Raw genomic sequence first — 18,769 nt, 5'->3', positions numbered from 1 at the left:
GAAAGTTGAACACGCAGCCCAAACTTTAAATTTTCTGAACACGCAGCCCAGATTAGAATAGTGAACACGCTGCCCACACTGATTGAAAGTTGAACACGCAGCCCAAACTTTAAATTTTCTGAACACGCAGCCCAGGTTAGAATAGTGAACACGCAGCCCACACTGATAGAAAGTTGAACACGCAGCCCAAACTTTAAATTTTCTGAACACGCAGCCCAGTTTAGAATAGTGAACACGCAGCCCACACTGATAGAAAGTTGAACACACAGCCCAAACTTTAAATTTTCTGAACACGCAGCCCAGATTAGAATAGTGAACACGCAGCCCACACTGATTGAAAGTTGAACACGCAGCCCAAACTTTAAATTTTCTGAACACGCAGCCCAGGTTAGAATAGTGAACACGCAGCCCACACTGATTGAAAGTTGAACACGCAGCCCAAACTTTAAATTTTCTGAACACGCAGCCCAGTTTAGAATAGTGAACACGCAGCCCACACTGATAGAAAGTTGAACACGGAGCCCAAACTTTAAAATTTTCTGAACAAGCAGCCCAGTTTAGAATAGTGAACATGCAGCCCACACTGATTGAAAGTTGAACACGCAGCCCAAACTTTAAATTTTCTGAACACGTAGCCCAGTTTAGAATAGTGAACACGCAGCCCACACTGATAGAAAGTTGAACACGCAGCCCAAACTTTAAAATTTTCTGAACACGCAGCCCAGTTTAGAATAGTGAACACGCAGCCCACATTGATAGAAAGTTGAACACGCAACCCAAACTTTAAAATTTTCTGAACACGCAGCCCAGGTTAGAAGTGAACACGCAGCCCACACTGATTGAAAGTTGAACACGCAGCCCAAACTTTAAATTTTCTAAACACGCAGCCCAGGTTAGAATAGTGAACACACAGCCCACACTGATTGAAAGTTGAACACGCAGCCCAAACTTTAAATTTTCTGAACACGCAGCCCAGTTTAGAATAGTAAACACGCAGCTCACACTGATAGAAAGTTGAACACGCAGCCCAAACTTTAAATTTTCTGACAGCTCATACATCACACTTTGAACACACAGCTCACGCATTCCATTGGCACACAGCCCATTCATTTCATTGGCATAGAGCCCATTCACTTTATTGGCACACAGCTTATTCATTTCATACTGACACATGTATTCATTCTGAATGCAGGTTGGTTCTCGCAGTGTGCGGGGGTATGGTTCCACCATCGCGCGGGACTGGTACACTGAGCTCCCGGAGGGTGTCCGAGATTTAGTAGACTTGGCAGGGTTCGGGCCATTCTGCGTTGGGTTGTCACGTTGTCCTGCCAGGAGGACACTGATGGCGGCATTGGTAGAGAGGTGGTGGGACACCACCAACTCCTTTCATTTCTCTGCCACTGGAGACATGACCATGACGCCTCTGGACTTCGCTGTGTTGACTGGCCTGGACATAGGAGGTTGGTCCATCCCCTATGACGAGGACATGGGCGAGTGGGAGGCCGCTTGGACATATCTATTAGGGGCTCGCCCGCCTGTTGACAGGGTTTCTGGGAGAGTCCGATACACTTGGTTCTCTTCCCACTTCCGGCGGGCAGAGATGGTGCCCGAGACTCCTGAGGAGACGGAGCAGTACGCCCGTGGTTTCCTTATGTTCCTCTTCGGGACTACCCTGTTTGCCGATAGAGGGAACACAGTCGGGTTATATCTGCTGAGCGCTCTGGTTGACCTATCACAGGTTAGTAGATATGACTGGGGTGGCGCCGGCCGGGCTACCCTTTACTTTTATATGAGCGCGACCTCCCGCGGGCGGGGCGATTTACTTGGCGGCTATTGGAGAGCCTGGGAGGTACTTTTCTGTCCCCTTGATTTACATTTCTGCTTTTCATTACTTGTACATTGCACACACAGCGCACTTTTACAGTCTGTATTTTGCTCTCAGCATTTCGTACTTACATTCTGCATTACTTTTCTCAGCTATGGGTCTATGTATACTTCCCAGCATTAGCCCCAGAGTTGGAGGTGGCAGGGCTTCCCATGACCCCGTATTCACTAGTGTTCGAGGGCCCGCACCGGCCGAGACCTCGAGAGACCCTCCTTTACCTGTGACAGTACTTTGACACTGTGCGACATTCAGAGGTACCTCAGAACTTTCGGTTCCTTTCATTTTCATCTTTGATTTGCTCTGTATATTCTCGATTTCTGATTAGTTTATGCATTTATCATCCGCAGATCACATGGCAGCCCTGGGTGTCCCTGGGTGATGGTCTCCGACTTCAGTATACCGGAGGGTCGGACATCTCCCAGTATAGGGTCTTGCTCGAAGGGCCGGTTGGCAGGGCATGGTTTCTGGGGGAACGCTTTCTACGTCAGGTATGGGGGTATCTTTCTCAGGATCCTCCCGTAGTACCCCCAGTCAGTATGCGGACTGCTGACAGGCTATCTTACTCGGAGGTAGTCGGCGCCATGCTGGGTAGTGATGCTTTACTATATATTGAGGGGGGGACTACGCCACTTACCGTCACATATATTTGATGCCTCCATTGACGGGAGCTCATATCCCGATGATGAGGCCTGCCGGTATGTCATCCTCAGGCCAGGCTCGGGCTCGGGCTACAGACGCCCCTTCTACTAGTAGGGCTGGTGCATCTAGAGGTGGGGGTAGACCGGTTCCTCCGGTTACTCCAACCTATCCTCATCCTGGATGGCCGGACATGCCGTTCGAGTTGACGGGATGGCGTTTCGGGACTCCTTACCCGATTCCGCTAGAGCCTCCACTTCCTGACCATAGATATGTCAGGGATCCTGATTCGCCACCGGTATGATTTACAGTTTTGATTTATCAGTCGGGTACTTAGACATTCATTCCTTTACTGATAGTTTTGCCTTTGTATCTGCAGCCTCCGGTTGAGTATGTGGACGAGATTCTCGGGGTGATGGCCTCGCTTGAGGGCATGGTCCTTCGGAGAGAGACACATCTATCCGCTATGGGTGCGCAGGTACCGTTTATCTTTCTTGTATTTATCATATTTCTGATGACACATTGGTTTTAAGCATTCTCCTGCATTGTAGAGCACATTCGACACACACCCCACTCATATACTGTACTCGCATCTGATTTTCATATTTGAACTGATGTATTGAATTTTTTCATTTTCAGATACCTCCTGTATATGCTCCGCCGCGGGCCGGGCCACCTGGGTCCCCTTGGGGAGCTGGGCCATTTGGGTCTTCTTACGGAGCTGGGCCATCTGGGCCTTCTCAGGGAGCTGGGCCATCCAGGCCTTTCCGAGGAGCTAGGCCATCCAGGCCTTTTCGCGGAGCTCGAGGAGGGCCTGTCCGCAGACGCAGGGCTCACGTTGTAGAGGCGGAGCCTGATGAGGAGGAGGAGGAGGAGGAGGCCACAGATCGTTAGTCCGAGACGTCTGCCGAGGAGGAGGGCTCCGGTCTTGGTCCGGGGAGTGGGGACGAGGCAGAGGGGAATCCTGAGGACGACGGTTCTGACCCAGATGATGATGATGGTGCAGAGGCTGTCCCGCAAAAGAGGATGAGGAGTGCTTCTCATTCCCGCTCCCGAGGACATTGATGCTGCCGTTTCCTGCTTTATTTTCCTTTCTGCTAGTAGTTTGTAGCACTTTGCACATTGTTAGGCAGTTTTATTTTTTTTGTAAAACTTGTACCTTTGTTTGTTGTAAAGCATGATGGGATGAAACAGCTTTTGAAAAGGTATTTGTATTTTAAACTTTAGCATCGTATCGCATCATTTTATTTTGCACAAAAATGAAATTGAATGGGAATGCGCATTGTGTAATCGCCAAGTCAGGTAGTGAACCGACGCAACAAACTAAGCAACTCAACCTACTAAGATATAACAGAACCTTAGGAAGTTTACAACTCGATAAGCAAAATGCAACAACGTTGACAACGCAAATAAACAAGATTTAAACAAAGATTGTTTAAACAGAGAGCAATAACTCGAAAACACGAAACACGTCCGCTCGACAAACAACTCGATAAGCAAAACAACAACTCGATAAACAAAACTACAACAGAGTGTACTTCTGACGATCTGGACACCGGAACGCATCCGAAACGGAGGGAGATGAAGGCCTTTGACTCTCCCGTTGCATGGAAATGCTTGAAACTTTCCCTCAAAGAGTAAAACAGGGCCAAGGAGATACACTGCAGCATTGCCGGCTACCTTTGGGAGCCAGCCGGCCAATCTTATGGAGAGAGACAGCTGGCCGGCCATTTTTTGAAAAAGAGAATGGCTGGCCAGCCAAAAAAGGTGGCCGGCCGGCCATCTATTCCTGCAGCCAACTAATTTTTGACACGTGTCCCCGTGAATAGTGTTTTTCCTTCTATAAAAGCCCCAACTTCGGGAACATTCATTTCATCTTAGTTTTAGACAAAGATGGAGGCGTTTCTCGCAGAAAATGTCACATCTTGGATCTCTTCTCTAGATGGCTCGGAAAAGCTGAATTTCCGGGGTTTCGGTTTGAATGCACTATTCACGCTGAGCCGTACTCCGCTACATCTCCCTTTTCTCCATGCCGCGGCCAGGTTCTGGAACCCAGTGACGCACGTTTTTAGCTTCGGCGGCCAAGAGGTATGTCCCACTTTCGAAGATTTTCAGGTTTTGATGGAGTCTGAATGCTCTGAAGTGATCTTGCCCCAGCTCCGTTTTGGCCACACCCAGGCTTTAGGGCGGATGTGTGGGCTCACGGCGCATGACGCTCGATCTCTGATCTGCAGTGGGGAACTGGACATCCTCGGCTTGATCCATCGTTTTTCCGACGCCGGTGACCGCAGCAACTATTATTGGTAGGGTTTTCGGCAACACGCCCTCTGCTTGTGTTTGTTGTCTCATTTTCTGCTTTCCTCGGGCTTCGGCGGAGCTAGCATTCGCCTGATTGAAGTTGCCCAAGGCTTGAGAGAAGGAAAGAGCTGTATTGCCATGACCTTGGCCGAGACACTGATGGGCTTAGATTCTGTCTATCGCCGGGAGGCGACTAAGTTTGCTGGGAGTCCACTGCTGCTGCAGGTAATGTTTCCCACCCGTCCTCATATATATATTTGCTCACATCACTCGACCCTCAGGCTCGGTTTTTCTCACAAAACCCTTGTCTTACTTTTCTCTCATCGTACATCTCTCTGTTCTTTATTCTCTCATTTTCCATCCCTCCCCTAGGTATGGTTAATGGACAAGTTGCAGGTTGTGGACTCTTGCCCAGCCTATTCAGCTCGAGGCTACTTCTTTCGGCAGCGCCTAGTCAATGCTCTTGACGAAAGATGGTGGTTTGATTGGATGTGCAATTTGTCTGCAGACGGCATTGCTTGGCGTTGTCCTTGGCTCAACCTCCCGGCAATGAGCTAAAGTATGTCCCGGCTGATTGGGATCCAATTGATTGGTCTAACCCACTGCGTATTTTATTTTCTGTTCCGGTTCCTGCGTCAGTTTGGTCATGATTAGACCTGCCCACCGGAGGGGATTGAGTACCCAGCTGCTTTCCCGGTCCGGGGTACATAGCTTGCCCGATATGCCACAGCATGGAGGACTAGAGAGCTCCTGGTCCCTGCTTCCACTTTCAGTTGCACTTTGTCCGATGAGTGCTTGGATTGGCTCAATGAGGAGGCACAGGTTGGGCCTAGCTTGGCATCAGATGCTTCGTCCAGCTCTGGGAGGGGACGCAGAGATACTTGATTCAACTATGCCTCAAATTTATTGCTTTATTAGTATTTTCAAGTTTTCTTTATGAATGTACTAAAAAGCAACCTCGATTGTAATGCAAGAGCAGGAGGACTCTGTTTTGAAATCAATGAAATTAAAGGTTGTGGTACTGAAAATTTTCCGCTTTTGGTCCAAAAATGGTCTTAGTCGTAAAAAGATTAATTTGAACAAAGTCAACTTTTATTAAAACTTTTCAAAATCATTTTCGATGCGGATCAGAACTGCACACGCCGAAAATCTGTCACTGAGACGCACAACCCCAGATCCCCGCAACTGGAAAGTTGCCCCTAGTCTGACGAACAATGCGGCACTGCACGGCAACGGAAAGTTGCCCCTAGTCTGAACAGCACTGTACCGGAGATCGCGATAAATGCTGATGGATAAAGATGACTGAGATGATCAAAATGGACAAAGTTGATCGGGGAAAAATTTATGGCTGAACTTCAAGGTGAAGTTGCCTACGTATCCCAGAGATAGGAATCAAGCCTTACGTAGTTCAGGCTAAGGTTCACTCGAGTATTTTCACTCTCCTTTTGCGCTCTAACTTTTGCCAAGGCCGCCCTTTGCGGGTTTTCAACCTTGCGAGCTCGGTTTTTATATTTTCTAATTTTTTGTGCTCTGACTTTTGCCTAGGTCGCCCTTTCGGGTTTTCGGCCTAACGAGCCTCTCAAGGATAGTATTTCTTCAACTTGTCCATATTGATCGGTTGTGAGAACTCCAAGCCATCTAGATCCATCAGAACCACAGCTCCACCTGACCAGATAGCTTTGATGATATAAGGACCAGTCCAATTGGGTTTGAACTTGCCCCTTGGGTCGTGGATGGGAGCTCGGTTGTCTTTGAGCACCAAATCTCCTTCTTTCAAATTTCTGGACTTAACCTTTTTGTTGAAAGCCCGGGCAATTCTGCGTTGATAGCCTTGGATGTGGTACAGTGCTTTCAGCCTTCTTTCATCAAAGAGCATGAGTTCTTCGAATCTGCTTTGCTGCCAATCTGCTTCGGCTATTTGGCACTCAGCCAATACTCGTAACGATGGAACCTCAATCTCGATGGGTAGAACAGCCTCCATTCCATAGACTAATGAATACGGAGTCGCTCCAGTAGAAGTTCTGATTGAAGTCCTATAGCCCCACAGAGCAAATGGCAGCTTGTCTGGCCAATCTCGATAGGTTCCCACCACCTTCTGCAGTATATGTTTGATATTCTTGTTGGCGGCCTCGACCGCTCCATTGGTTTACGGCCTGTATGTAGATGACTTATGGAAAGCCACATTGTATTTCTCCAACAAGTCTATCACTTCTTTCTTGAAGTGGGAACCATTATCTGAAATTATCTCGTTTGGCACCCCGTAGCGACAGATGATGTTGTTTCTAATGAACTTTGCGACGTGCGACGCATTCAACACCGCGTATGATTGGGCCTCGACCCACTTTGTGAAATAATCTATCGCTACCAGGATAAACTCATGCCCGTTTGACCCCTTTGGGGTAACAGCTCCGATCACATCAATTCCCCAGACTGAAAAAGGCCATGGTGAAGTCATGTTGTACAGCTTTGACGGCGGGATGTTCATGCGGTTTGCATGAATTTGACACTTGTGGCATCACCGAACAAAACTAATGCAATCCCCCTTCATGGTTGACCAGTAGTAGCCTTGTCTGAGGATCTTTCTAGCCAGCATTACCCCATTCATATGTGCTCCGCACTCTCCCCCATGGATGGCCTCCATCAGGCATTTTGACTCTTCGGCTTCTACACAGAGCTTATGCATTCCCAGATGACCCCTTTTGTACAGCTTACCCCCGCAGATGATAAACTGAGCAGCCATTCTTCTGATGGCCCTCTTATCCTTGGCATTTGCCCCTAGTGGATACGCCTCCTTTTCCAAGAAGTTCCAGATGTCGTAATACCAGGGGTTGCCGTCTTGAACCTCATCTATGGCGGAAATCGACTCGTATGCTGGCACGAACTTCTGATCAATAATGACTGGACGCATCCGGACTCCGGACGGGATGTCTATCATAGAAGATAGAGTTGCTAGTGAATCTGCGAACCTGTTGTTCTCTCTTACGAGGTGGGTGAAATTTAGCTTCTCAAACCGAGGAATTAACAAATCCAAGGTTTGGTGGTAGATTATCATCCTTTCCTCCTTGACTTTCCAATCTCCTTTTGCTTGAGACACAACAAGGTTTGAGTCCCCAATGACGTCCAACCGTCTTGCCCCTAGTTCTAGGGCGGCTTCCAGGCCAGCAATACATGCCTCATATTCTGCTTCATTGTTGGAAACTTTGAACCGGAGCTTGAATGCTAAAGGGATACGGGAATCATCAGGCGCTATCAGCAACACCCCTATCTCGTACCCATACTGGTTTGACGCTCCATCAAAGTACATCGTCCAAGTTTCATCTTCAACGTGCAGAATGGCTTCATCTGGGAATAGGTACTCAACTGCTTCATCCCCCTCAGCCGGGTGGTCGGCAAGGAACTCCGCTACCGCTCTTCCTTTTACAGACTTGCGCGTTACATACTTCAAATCAAATTCGGAGAGCAACAGCAGCCAACGAGCTAGCCTACCCGTAAGTGCTGGTTTCTCGAAAAGATATTTGATGGGATCCAAACGTGAAACCAACATTACAGAGTGAGCTAACAGGTAGTGCCGCAGCTTCCTGGTAGCCCATACCAAGGCCAAACAAAGCCTTTTCCAGCGGTGTATAGCGGGTCTTGTAATCTAGCATCTTTTTGCTCAGATAGTAGATGGCCCTTTCCACTTTGTCTTCTGATTCCTGCGCGAGCATGCAGCCCATGGTAGTCTCAGTTACCGAAAGGTACAATATCAACGGTCTCCCCGGCTCTGGTGGTGACAACACGGGTGGGTTCTGTAGGTACTCTTTGATCTGCTCAAAAGCTGCTTGACATCGGCCGTCCCATTGGAATTTCTTTCCTTTCTTCAGGAGACCAAAAAGTGGTTCACAAGTCAAGGTTAATTTAGAAATAAACCGTCTTATGAATTGCACTTTACCCAGAAAGCCTCGCACCTCCTTTTCAGTCCTTGGTGGTGGCATTTCTAAGATGGCCTTGATTTTGGAAGGGTCGACCTCGATGCCCCTTTGTGTAATCAGAAACCCTAGCATCTTCCCTGCTGTAACACCAAACGTGCATTTCTGGGGATTCAGTCGCAGCCGAAACTCTTTGATCCTTTGAAAGAATTTCTGTAAGGCGGTGTAGTGGCCCTCTCTATCTTTAGACTTGACAATCATGTCGTCCACATACACCTCGACCTCTTTATGGATCATATCATGCAATATTGTAGTTGCTGCCCGTTGATACGTAGCTCCAGCATTTTTCAACCCGAATGGCATCACTCTATAACAATATGTACCCCACGGGGTAGTGAACGCAGTCTTCTCCCGGTCTTCGGGTGCCATTACTATCTGATTATAGCCTGAGAAACCATCCATAAATGAAAGCAAGGCGTGTCCTGCCGTGAAATCCACCAATTCATCAATGTGTGGCAAGGGAAAGTCGTCCTTCGGACTGGCCTTGTTCAAATCTCTGAAGTCTACACAGACCCGAATTCTGCCATCCTTCTTTGGCACCGGAACAATGTTGGCCAACCAAGTTGGGTATTCAGATACCAGCAGGAACCCTACGTCAATTTGCTTGGTGACCTCTTCCTTAATTTTGAGGGCCCAGTCCGGGCGGATCCTTCTGAGTTTCTGTTTGACAGGGCGGGCCTCGGGATCAAGAGGGATCCGGTGCTGTACAATCTCAGGATCGATTCCAGGCATGTCTTCGTAGGACCACGTGAAAACATCTTTGAAATCTTTTAATAAAGCGACTAAGCGCTCGCGCTCCTCCGAAGACAACGTGGACCCGATCTGGACCAGCCGCGGGTCCTTCTCAGTACCAACATTCACAGTAGTGATTTCATCCATTAAAGGTTTAACAAATCTTTCCTGCTCTTGATCAATTAATCGTTGCAAAACTGGGGGAATTTCTCCCTCGTTGTTTTCATCAAAATTTCGAAAATCCTGATTTAAGCAATAAATCAAAGGCACAGAAAAATACTCAGAAACCACATCCACATCATTCTCATTAAATATTTCCAAGCCGTCAGATTCCTCTGTTACAACAGACTCGAAAGAAAATGAAAATGACGACCTAGACAGGACTGTGGCATCCGGGTTATCACCCCCAGGAATACCGGACTCAGACTCAGTCGAGCTGGAATCTGGTTCCGACGCACAAGATTCGGTAGAATCAGATTCCGGCTCACTACCTGACCCGGAGCTGCTAGATAAAAAGCCTTCTTCATATTGCCAGATGAGAGAAGGTGCGATAGATGCATCCAAGATCGGCGCTGGAAAGCCCGCAGCTACTTCATCTCCAATCATAGAAACCGAAGAGTTATCCCCCAAGCACTCTTGGCCGATCGGAGGATCTGATAGTAGACACGCCAGTGCTACCCCCATTTCAAGCTCTGTGCTTTCAGGATCCACTGTTCTACACTGCTCATCCTCAGTTGGTGGGTCTGTCTGCGCTTCGGCAACGTCATCCCCAGATAATTGTATGTCGAAGAAGATTTCAAAACTAGGCACACGCTTCCCCACCGCGTTTAGCCATGGCTCCGGGAAGCCGCAGAATGGAAAATCTTCTCCCTCCCGGACGAAGCGTCCGTTTAGGGTACCCCAGATGGGCCTATGCATTAACTCAAATGGCTTCCCGGCCTTCTTTGCCCTGGCCCTTCCGGCCATTTCCTTTCCTTTCCTCACCCAGTCCTCTTTGGTGGGCCGATAACCCAGTCCAAAGGCGTGAGGGTTGTGTGGCACTTCGGCCAACACTGAGACGCCTTTCCGGCCGCTTCTCCCTAATCCCATCCCGGGAGTATGTTTTAGCTTGTTCATGAGGTAGATAGATTGAGCACTAACGTACATACCCTCATTCACAGCCATGACATTCTGCACCACTTGAGCCTTGGCCAAAGTGAACCCCGACAAAAACACATCCTCCGTGCCGTGCTCGATCTCCAAGACAGGTGTGGACACTTCCGGCGGCGGATGGATTGATGAATTCCCAAAAACGATCGCTACCCCTTTCCCGTGAGGGTACTTTAGCATCTGATGTAGAGTGGAAGAGACTGCTTTGACCTGGTGCAACCACGGTCGCCCCAAAAGTAGGTTAAAGGTTGCGGGAACGTCCAAGATATGAAATTCGATGCTGTGTTGTCCTGGACCAACCTTGGTTTGAATTTTAACAGTCCCCATCACTTCTCTGCTGGTATTGTCGTATGCTCTGATCACTTGGGTGGTTGGGACGAAGTCCACGGGTTTCAACCCGATTGCATATGCCGTTCTGGTTGGGCAGACATTAATCGCAGACCCGGTATCAACAAGTACCACCGGTATCCACTTATCTCTACATTCCACAGAAATATAGAGAGGTTTGTTATGACTTGTGCCCTCAGGCGGTAGTTCCTTGTCCGAAAAGGTTAATGCCGGGGAACCTCCTCCCGGAAAAACCAGCCCAACCAGCTGTTCAGGCGTGGTGTCTATGGAGAGTTTGGACTTGTCCATGGCAGATAGGACAGCTTCCTTATGTACTTGTGATGCCATTAGCAGTCCCCAGATGGAGATGTCTGCTTGTATCTTTTTTAACTGTTTCAGCACAGCTTCCTCTTCAATCTGCTTCTCCTTCTGTTTCTCCGCTTCTCTATCCTTCCCGGATGCCTCGGGTTGGTCCAGGTGCGGGGGTTTGAAGTACCGCCCATTTCTCGTCATGTGGTTAACCTCATCGAGGTACCAAGTGTCATCCGGTTGATTATTTCCCCAGTCTTCATCCGTGTGGGCAAGACATAAGTCATCGTCTTCCCACCACATTCCGTCGGCAGCCAACAGACACCTGTCTGGCTCCGGTTTAGTTGCACTCGCGGTACTCCCTGTCCACATGCTCGCAGCATTCTCTATCTTCGTGCACACAGCACTTTCAGTCCCCTCAGGGCCTTTAGCTTTCCTAATTCTCTCAGCCTCCTCAAACTTTTCTCGTTCCAGCTGCATCAGTACAGCTGTTTGTTCAACAATTCCCGTATCCATAATGCCCATGTCTTGAGCGGAATTCTTAGCACCGGCGCTCTCCGGCGATATAACTTGACTTCCGGCCATTCCGGCCACAACTGATACTTCTGCCCCTGCCGGGCTCTGTTCTGGTTGGGCTTCCCCCACTGCATCTGGTTGATCCTCGAGCCATCCAGTGGCCTCCGCTGATCCCTCATAATCATACCAGTTGATTGACACATCCCCCAGTTCCTGGTCATCGAAAAATTGTAGGTTGGCAAAGTCCTCCTCCACGGCTGTCAGATCATCTGCCCATAGCCTAGATCCATCCCCCCGGATCATGCATAGCTCTCCTGTCTCTGGCAATTCTATACCTAGCCCAATTCGGCTCGTTGATAGGATGTACTCGCTTGGATCATAGGCTCCCCCAGCAAAACTCTGTCCAGTCCCAGATTCAACAATCTCATTCTCTCCCAAAATCTGCCCTGCCCTATCTTCGACGGTCACCACCATCGGTTCTGGTTGGGTTTTGGAGATGTCCACCATGCACAAGAAGTTAGTGCAATCGGGGAGGAGCACCTCCGGCTTGGGTAGGTGGGTGGGCGTAATATAGATGCTAGGATCATAAGATGCGACCCCAGTCTGGATAAAATTGATTCTATTGGGAGGAGGAGCTTGGTTATGTGGTGGGAGAGGGTTGGTTGTGACATTGGGTTTATCAGGAGGCGCGATCACTTGTTTGTCAATAAGATCCTGGATCTCATGACGCAATCTGTAACAACGGTCGATGTCGTGACCGTGTTGTTGGTGATACGCGCAGTACTTTGACGGGTCATAAGAGGGGGGGAGTGGATTCGGTAATGGCTTTGGCTCCAGGGGTTTCAAATGATTTTTTCTAATCAATATTCCTAGAACTTTGGTCAGGGGCATATATAGTGGGGTAAAGGCTCTTTGGCCTCGCGGTTGGAATCTGTTGGTTTGTGTGTTGCTTCCGGACGTGCCGGAGAAGGGTGTGGCAGCCACGGGCCTTGGAGGGGGAGGGGGAGTGGTGGTGACCATACTGACTTCCGAGGCTCTCGTATTTGCAGCGCCACTCGGGCCCGCATTGTTGTTATGGTTGAAAGTCCTCCTCGGTTGTTCTCTGTCGTGGTCAAACAGACCTTGTTTCATTGCGTCTTCGATTTGCACCCCCATCTCATGTAAATCTGTGAAAGTAGGGAAGGGGACTACAATCATTCTCTGCATCAACTTTGGGTGGAGATTGTGCACAATCATCCGGATTTGATCTTTGTCAGTGGGCCTTAAAGTCATCATTGACGCCTTTGCCCTCCATCAGATTACAAAGTCCGAGAAAGTTTCCTTGGGCTCTTGCCTCGTTGTCTCGAGATCGCGGGTTGTGATCTCGATCTGAGTGTTGTACGAATATTGCGTGACAAAGGCCTTAGCCATTTCATCCCAATTCTTCTTCACTTCATCTTGTAACTTTGCGTACCAGTGGGCGGCCACACCCGACAGGGTTCGACCGAATAGTGAAAGCTTCTGTGGTCGTGTTAGGCCCATTAGCCGCAAGATGTCTGCAAACAGTCGGAGATGGACCATGGGGTCGCCGGTCCCGTCAAAGCGGTCGATTTGTGGCATTTTGAACCTATCGGGGAGTGTTACGGCCTCCTCGGTATATCCGTCTTCGATATCCGGCATAGCCTTGACCCCTTGGGATTTCTTAAAGAGCTTCTCCAGTTTGCTCAATTTCAGAGCTGTATGATCAACCTCGAACTCGAAGGGAGAGTCGGGGCGATTGGGTGCATGGACCTTGGACAGTTGTGGTGGAAGCGGGGGCGGAGCTGGCCCCGTTGGAAGATTCGTGTCCTCTTGTAAGTTTTGGATATTCGGCATGGCATTCTGGGCATTTGGTGGGGCGTTCTGAACAGTAGGTGCCTGCTCAGGTAATGGGGCCCCTGCCGGAGGAGGAATTTGGTGTGAAGCAGATGCTGTATTCTGCTGTTGCAGTCTGGTAATCAGCTCAGCCTGCTGGGTCATAATTTCGGCCTGTTGGTTAGCGAGTTCATCTCGGCGAACGGCGTCTTGCTGCATGGCCCGCATGGTTTCCTGCATTTGGCGCATCATTTCCTCAACTCCTGTTGGTGCCGTCATACTGTTTTGATTTGTCTGAACTACTGGCAGATCTGTCTCAATGGGGATCTCAATCCGACTGTCCACTGATGGGGGAAACCACTGTTCTGGTGATCTCTGTTCAGATGCACTACGCTTTTTCTGCTTCCTTCTGGTAACAGGGGGTAGAGAATGGAACACTGGCTGTCCGTCGATTAGATCCTCAGATCGATGTAGTCGACGACCTCGTGTCCAAAGTGCTTGGGGAATGCCTGCTGGGTTGGAAGCAATTGTGCTAAAACTGACCCTAGCAAAAGATAAATAAAGCGAAAAGGAAATAAATAAACAGATAAACGGACAGCATAACAGCTTAAAATAAAATGCATGACACACAGCCGGGCATAATAACACACAGTTGATAAGCTGAATACACACTGTCCTCAAACACTGATTATTATCCCTGTATCACTGTCCCCTAAAACAGAATCTGATACCCGCAGATAACCGATTCTCAAATACTGGCTGATGCCCGCAGGCTTGATGCCCAAACTCATGTACTGAACTGATGCCCGCAGGCCTGATACTGACAATACTGAACTGATGCCCGCAGGCCTGATACTGACAATATTTGACTGATGCCCGCAGGCCTGATGCCCAAACTCATATACTGATACATGTATTCCTGTAGAGACGCACTCTAAAGCACATAACAGATAAGTGAGAGCCAAAACACCCCTATGTTGGGGTAGGGTTTCCCTGTCCTATTTTGTCGGGAACTAGGGTTTCACTATGCACGCAGCGGTTTCAAACAACCTATAAACGGGTAAGCAACTTGTCCTAGTTTGGAATAGTCACTATGGATCCGAATATGTACTAGGTCGAATGGTCAAAGAGGGTGCCCCGGTAAAACCGGGGTTTGTGTTCCCATACTGGCAGAGCCCACAACCGGTCAGCCTTATGGTCATGCCTTGACAAGACAAGCCTCCGGCAAACCGTTCAAGAATAGCAGATGCCAAACACGGTGTCCTAGGCGCACCAATGCAAATGCAATGCAAAGAAACACACAAGTGTAGTCAAAAACAGATATCATGAGTTCGAGTCAAGTTCTCTAAGTCCCCAGCAGAGTCGCCAGAAACTGTAGCAAGCCCGCGGGGGACCTCGCCACAGCTCGGACTCGACTTTTGTCGTCACGGTTCTAAATCTGAACCAAAGAGTCCAAATCCGGCAAATCGTTTTGAGAAAACTGATTTTTGAAAGAAGTGCCAAACATGGACTGCTTTGCCAGATACAGAGTCGCCACCTAAATATTTTATTTTGGGAAATTTAGGAAACCCTGACTCGGTGCCAAAAGGCCACGTGTCCGTCATCACCAAAGTTGCCTCGGCTCGGGAACTTGGGTACGATTGGGGAAGGTCACTTCGTGAGCACCCCCGCTCGCCCGATCAAAGATCAGCCTCTACTAACCAAGATATCTATTTTTGAAAGCATTGTGAGTTCTTATTCCGGTTATTAGCCTAGGTTACTATGTGATGCGCACAGCATACAAGTATAGACTGGATCGCCTGAATTGGAAGAAAACATTTCATGTTCGCTTTTTTTGAAAATGGTTTGCTACCCGCAGGTAGGCTTGAAACATTTGATGATTTATTCCAATTTAAGTAACCCAACCTTCACCCACAGGCATTCAGGCAGATATATCACATAAGAAATTAGCCTCATGGTAAGCATGCTATTCATGGCATTCACTCACACGCATGCAAGGATGCTAAAGCGTAGAACTTACCGAGTACTCCAAGCCAAAATAGAAACTTATATTAGAAATCATGCATGATCCTAAGTATACAGAAATGCCTAATGCAACACATGCAGAATGCAACTATAACAGGCTCGGCTATTCCAAGATGGCATATGAAATGCTACAAATATCATGTATTCAATTTGGAATTGAGAGTACAATGCAGTTAGTATGATGCGCCGAGCCCGGTGTATGCAATACAGATGAATGATGCAAACATGCTGTCATACTGTATGCTAATTTAAACATGCCCTAATCTAACCATCAAAAGCGGATAAATAAAAGGGAGAAAGACGTGGGGTTGGAAGACATACATCACACTCACGCACACTTATTACAGTTGTGCCCTCGCGCAGAGGGTCCGAATAAATAATACAGTCCAAATATTACAGTCCCGAATAAAAGAATATTACAGTCCCAAAATATTACAAAATCCTAATTAATTAACAAATTAACTAAGGAAATAAATAAAACCGGCATGCAAGCCAGGGACTGCCTTGCTTCTGATGGATGATGCATGTCCGGGTTGCCTTGCGCGGAAATCCACCGGGATGCCCCAATTAGCCTCTGTTTAGCAGTTATTCTTGGAAAGCGTGCCGAGCTCCGAAAAGTTGCGTACACACGGGCACGCAAACCGAGAAAATGACAGAATGCGATCTAAATGACATGGAAATGTGGTATGGGCTTACACTAATGTGAAAGGGCCTCAGCCACACTCACATAGGATGCCAACGGATAAAAAAGAAGTGCCTCGAAATGCGTGCACACGGGCACGCAAACCGAGGCGATGGCATATGCAATGCAAATGACATGAAAACATGATATGGGCTTATACCAACATGAGAGAGCCTCAGCCACACTCACATAGGATGCCGACGGATAAAAAAGAAGTGCCTCGAAATGCGTGCACACGGGCACGCAAACCGAGGCAATGGTAGAATGCGATGCGATGACATGAAAACATGATATGGGCTTATACCAACATAAGAGAGCCTCAGCCACACTCACATAGGACGCCGGTGGATGAAAATGGAGTGCCTCGAAATGCGTGCACACGGGCACGCAAACCGAGGCGATGGTAGAATGCGAACTATGGCATGGGAAATGATATGCAAACATGGTAATGGGATTTCAGCAATGAAAAGTGGGGGAAAGCAGCCCTGAAACGAGACGAAAGTACTCCCGAAGCTTGAAATGGTCCCGAAATGCAACATTAGGCACCCGGAATGGCCTATAGCTATGCCAAACATGCACAATATGGACATGAAATGCACAGACAGAAGCTAGACAGTCCCAAAAAAGGCATTTTCACAGTTATAAACATCGCCAAACAGCAAGCATAGGTAAGGTAAAAATGGCATGCAAGAATAGGGGCCAAGAGATGGGTAATGAAGAAAGTGATATAAGAAAAATCCAAACTGAAAAATTTCCTTCTACAACATTGAAGAGGGACCAAAAATATAAATTTTTACAGTATATGGAAAGCCTCGAATCAATATACAAACATGCTAAAAAAATGGCACAAGATTGAGGCTCAAAAGGTGCTATAACATGAAGTATACAAAATAATCACCAAACAGAAAAAAAATGTTAATGAAACATGAATTATAGGCCAAAATAAGGCTACTTTCAGTTCTGTGAAAAAGCCAAAAACAGAAGCGAAGGGGGGCTGCCAATTTATGCAAAAATGGGACCAAATAAGGGATATAACTACAAGTGGCACATGGAGGTATCAAATGGTGAGGGGCCCTTCAACAATGTTGAAGAAGGGCCAAAAATAAGCACATTCACAGATTACATCATGCTCAAAAACAGATTACTCATGGGCCAAAAATAGCATGCAAGATTATGACATATAAGAGGATCAATGAAGCAAGTGCATCATGGAGGGCTCAAACAGGGTTGAGTCCTTAATGAAAAGTGAAAATGAGCTCAAAATAAGGCCCCTTTCAGTTAGGGCCGGAGCTTGAAACAATAAGCATAAAGGGCTTACAAATGGATCAAGAAAAAGGGTCAAAGAGGAGAAATATCACTCACCCTTGAAGACTAAAGCTTTTGTTGCTTCTTGGACCAATTTGCAGCTCCTTTAGCCTTTGAGAAGCCCTCCTTGTTGCTGGAAATGAAGTGGTGATGGTAGAGCTTGGTGGTGTAGAAGAAATGGTGATTAGGGACTTGGAAGTTTTCAAGGAAATGAGAGGGATAGAGAGGGATTTGTGTATGGGAGCTTGAAGACAATTTTTTCTAACCCCAAAAGATGATATGGAATGCTGGTTATATGGACCAAAAAGGGGGTGTAAAGGTGGGGGAAAAGGAGACAAACTTTCCCCCACAAAATATCCCCCGGATAAAGATATTTTCTGGTGGATAAAGCCCTACAGCTGTAAAGTGAACAGTGAGAGGATCACGGCCGGCCAAGTATCTTTGTTGCAGGTGGCCGGCCGGCCACATCCCCTAGCCGGCCGGCTAGGGGTCAAAAGGGTCAAGCTGATTTAGTGGCCGGCCACCAACAGATGGTGTCCTCCTATGTGTGTACAACACAACCCTGTGGTTAAAAGTCCAAGAAAGTGGCTCGAGGGTGTTCAACATTAGCTCGGAAAGAGGGGTTCAAAAGGGTCAGGTGGAATTACTGGCCGGCCACCAATTTTTAGGGTCCTCTCATGTGTGTACATCACAAATATGTGGTTCAAAGTTCCAGAAAATGGGCCCAAGGTGTTCAACATTAGCCCGGAAGGAGGGGTTCAAAAGGGTCAAGTAACATTAATGGCCGGCCACCAACTTTTACGGTCCTCCCATGTGTGTACATCACAAATATGTGGTTCAAAGTTCAAGAAAATGGGCCCAAGGTGTTCAACATTAGCCCGGAAGTGTGAAAAACGGGCGCCGTAGGGCGTCGGAGGATGTATAACTGGTTGCTGCAACAATTACTGGCCTCTCACCCTTCAGTGACCTCCCCGGTGATGAAACAGAGGTACCTGCCAAGAATGAACGAAAACCGTTGCAAAACGAATGTTCGGGGGCCAAAACGCGCAGTTCGGGGTCCCGAAAATGGGCTGTTATGCACCGAAAGTGGCGTTCGGCTACGAA

The 18,769-nt window shown here is 47.9% G+C and overlaps 1 protein-coding gene across 1 annotated transcript; it reads left to right on the top strand.

Annotated features, from left to right (window-relative positions):
* Window positions 1-2,505: 2,505 nt before the first annotated feature.
* Window positions 2,506-3,636, top strand: LOC145823314 (uncharacterized). Its single transcript, XM_082922883.1, has 3 exons — window positions 2,506-2,819; window positions 2,901-2,999; window positions 3,161-3,636. Exons 1-3 carry the CDS (start codon window positions 2,535-2,537, stop codon window positions 3,413-3,415), a joined length of 639 nt encoding a protein of 212 aa, XP_082779009.1. The 5' UTR covers window positions 2,506-2,534; the 3' UTR covers window positions 3,416-3,636.
* Window positions 3,637-18,769: the final 15,133 nt, after the last annotated feature.

Source organism: Camellia sinensis, chromosome 4 (genome assembly GCF_055761805.1).
Source record: "Camellia sinensis isolate YWXY chromosome 4, ASM5576180v1, whole genome shotgun sequence".
NCBI classification, from domain to species: domain Eukaryota; kingdom Viridiplantae; phylum Streptophyta; class Magnoliopsida; order Ericales; family Theaceae; genus Camellia; species Camellia sinensis.
Note: the sequence above shows the minus strand (reverse complement) of the source record. Positions and strands in the feature narration are given on the sequence as shown.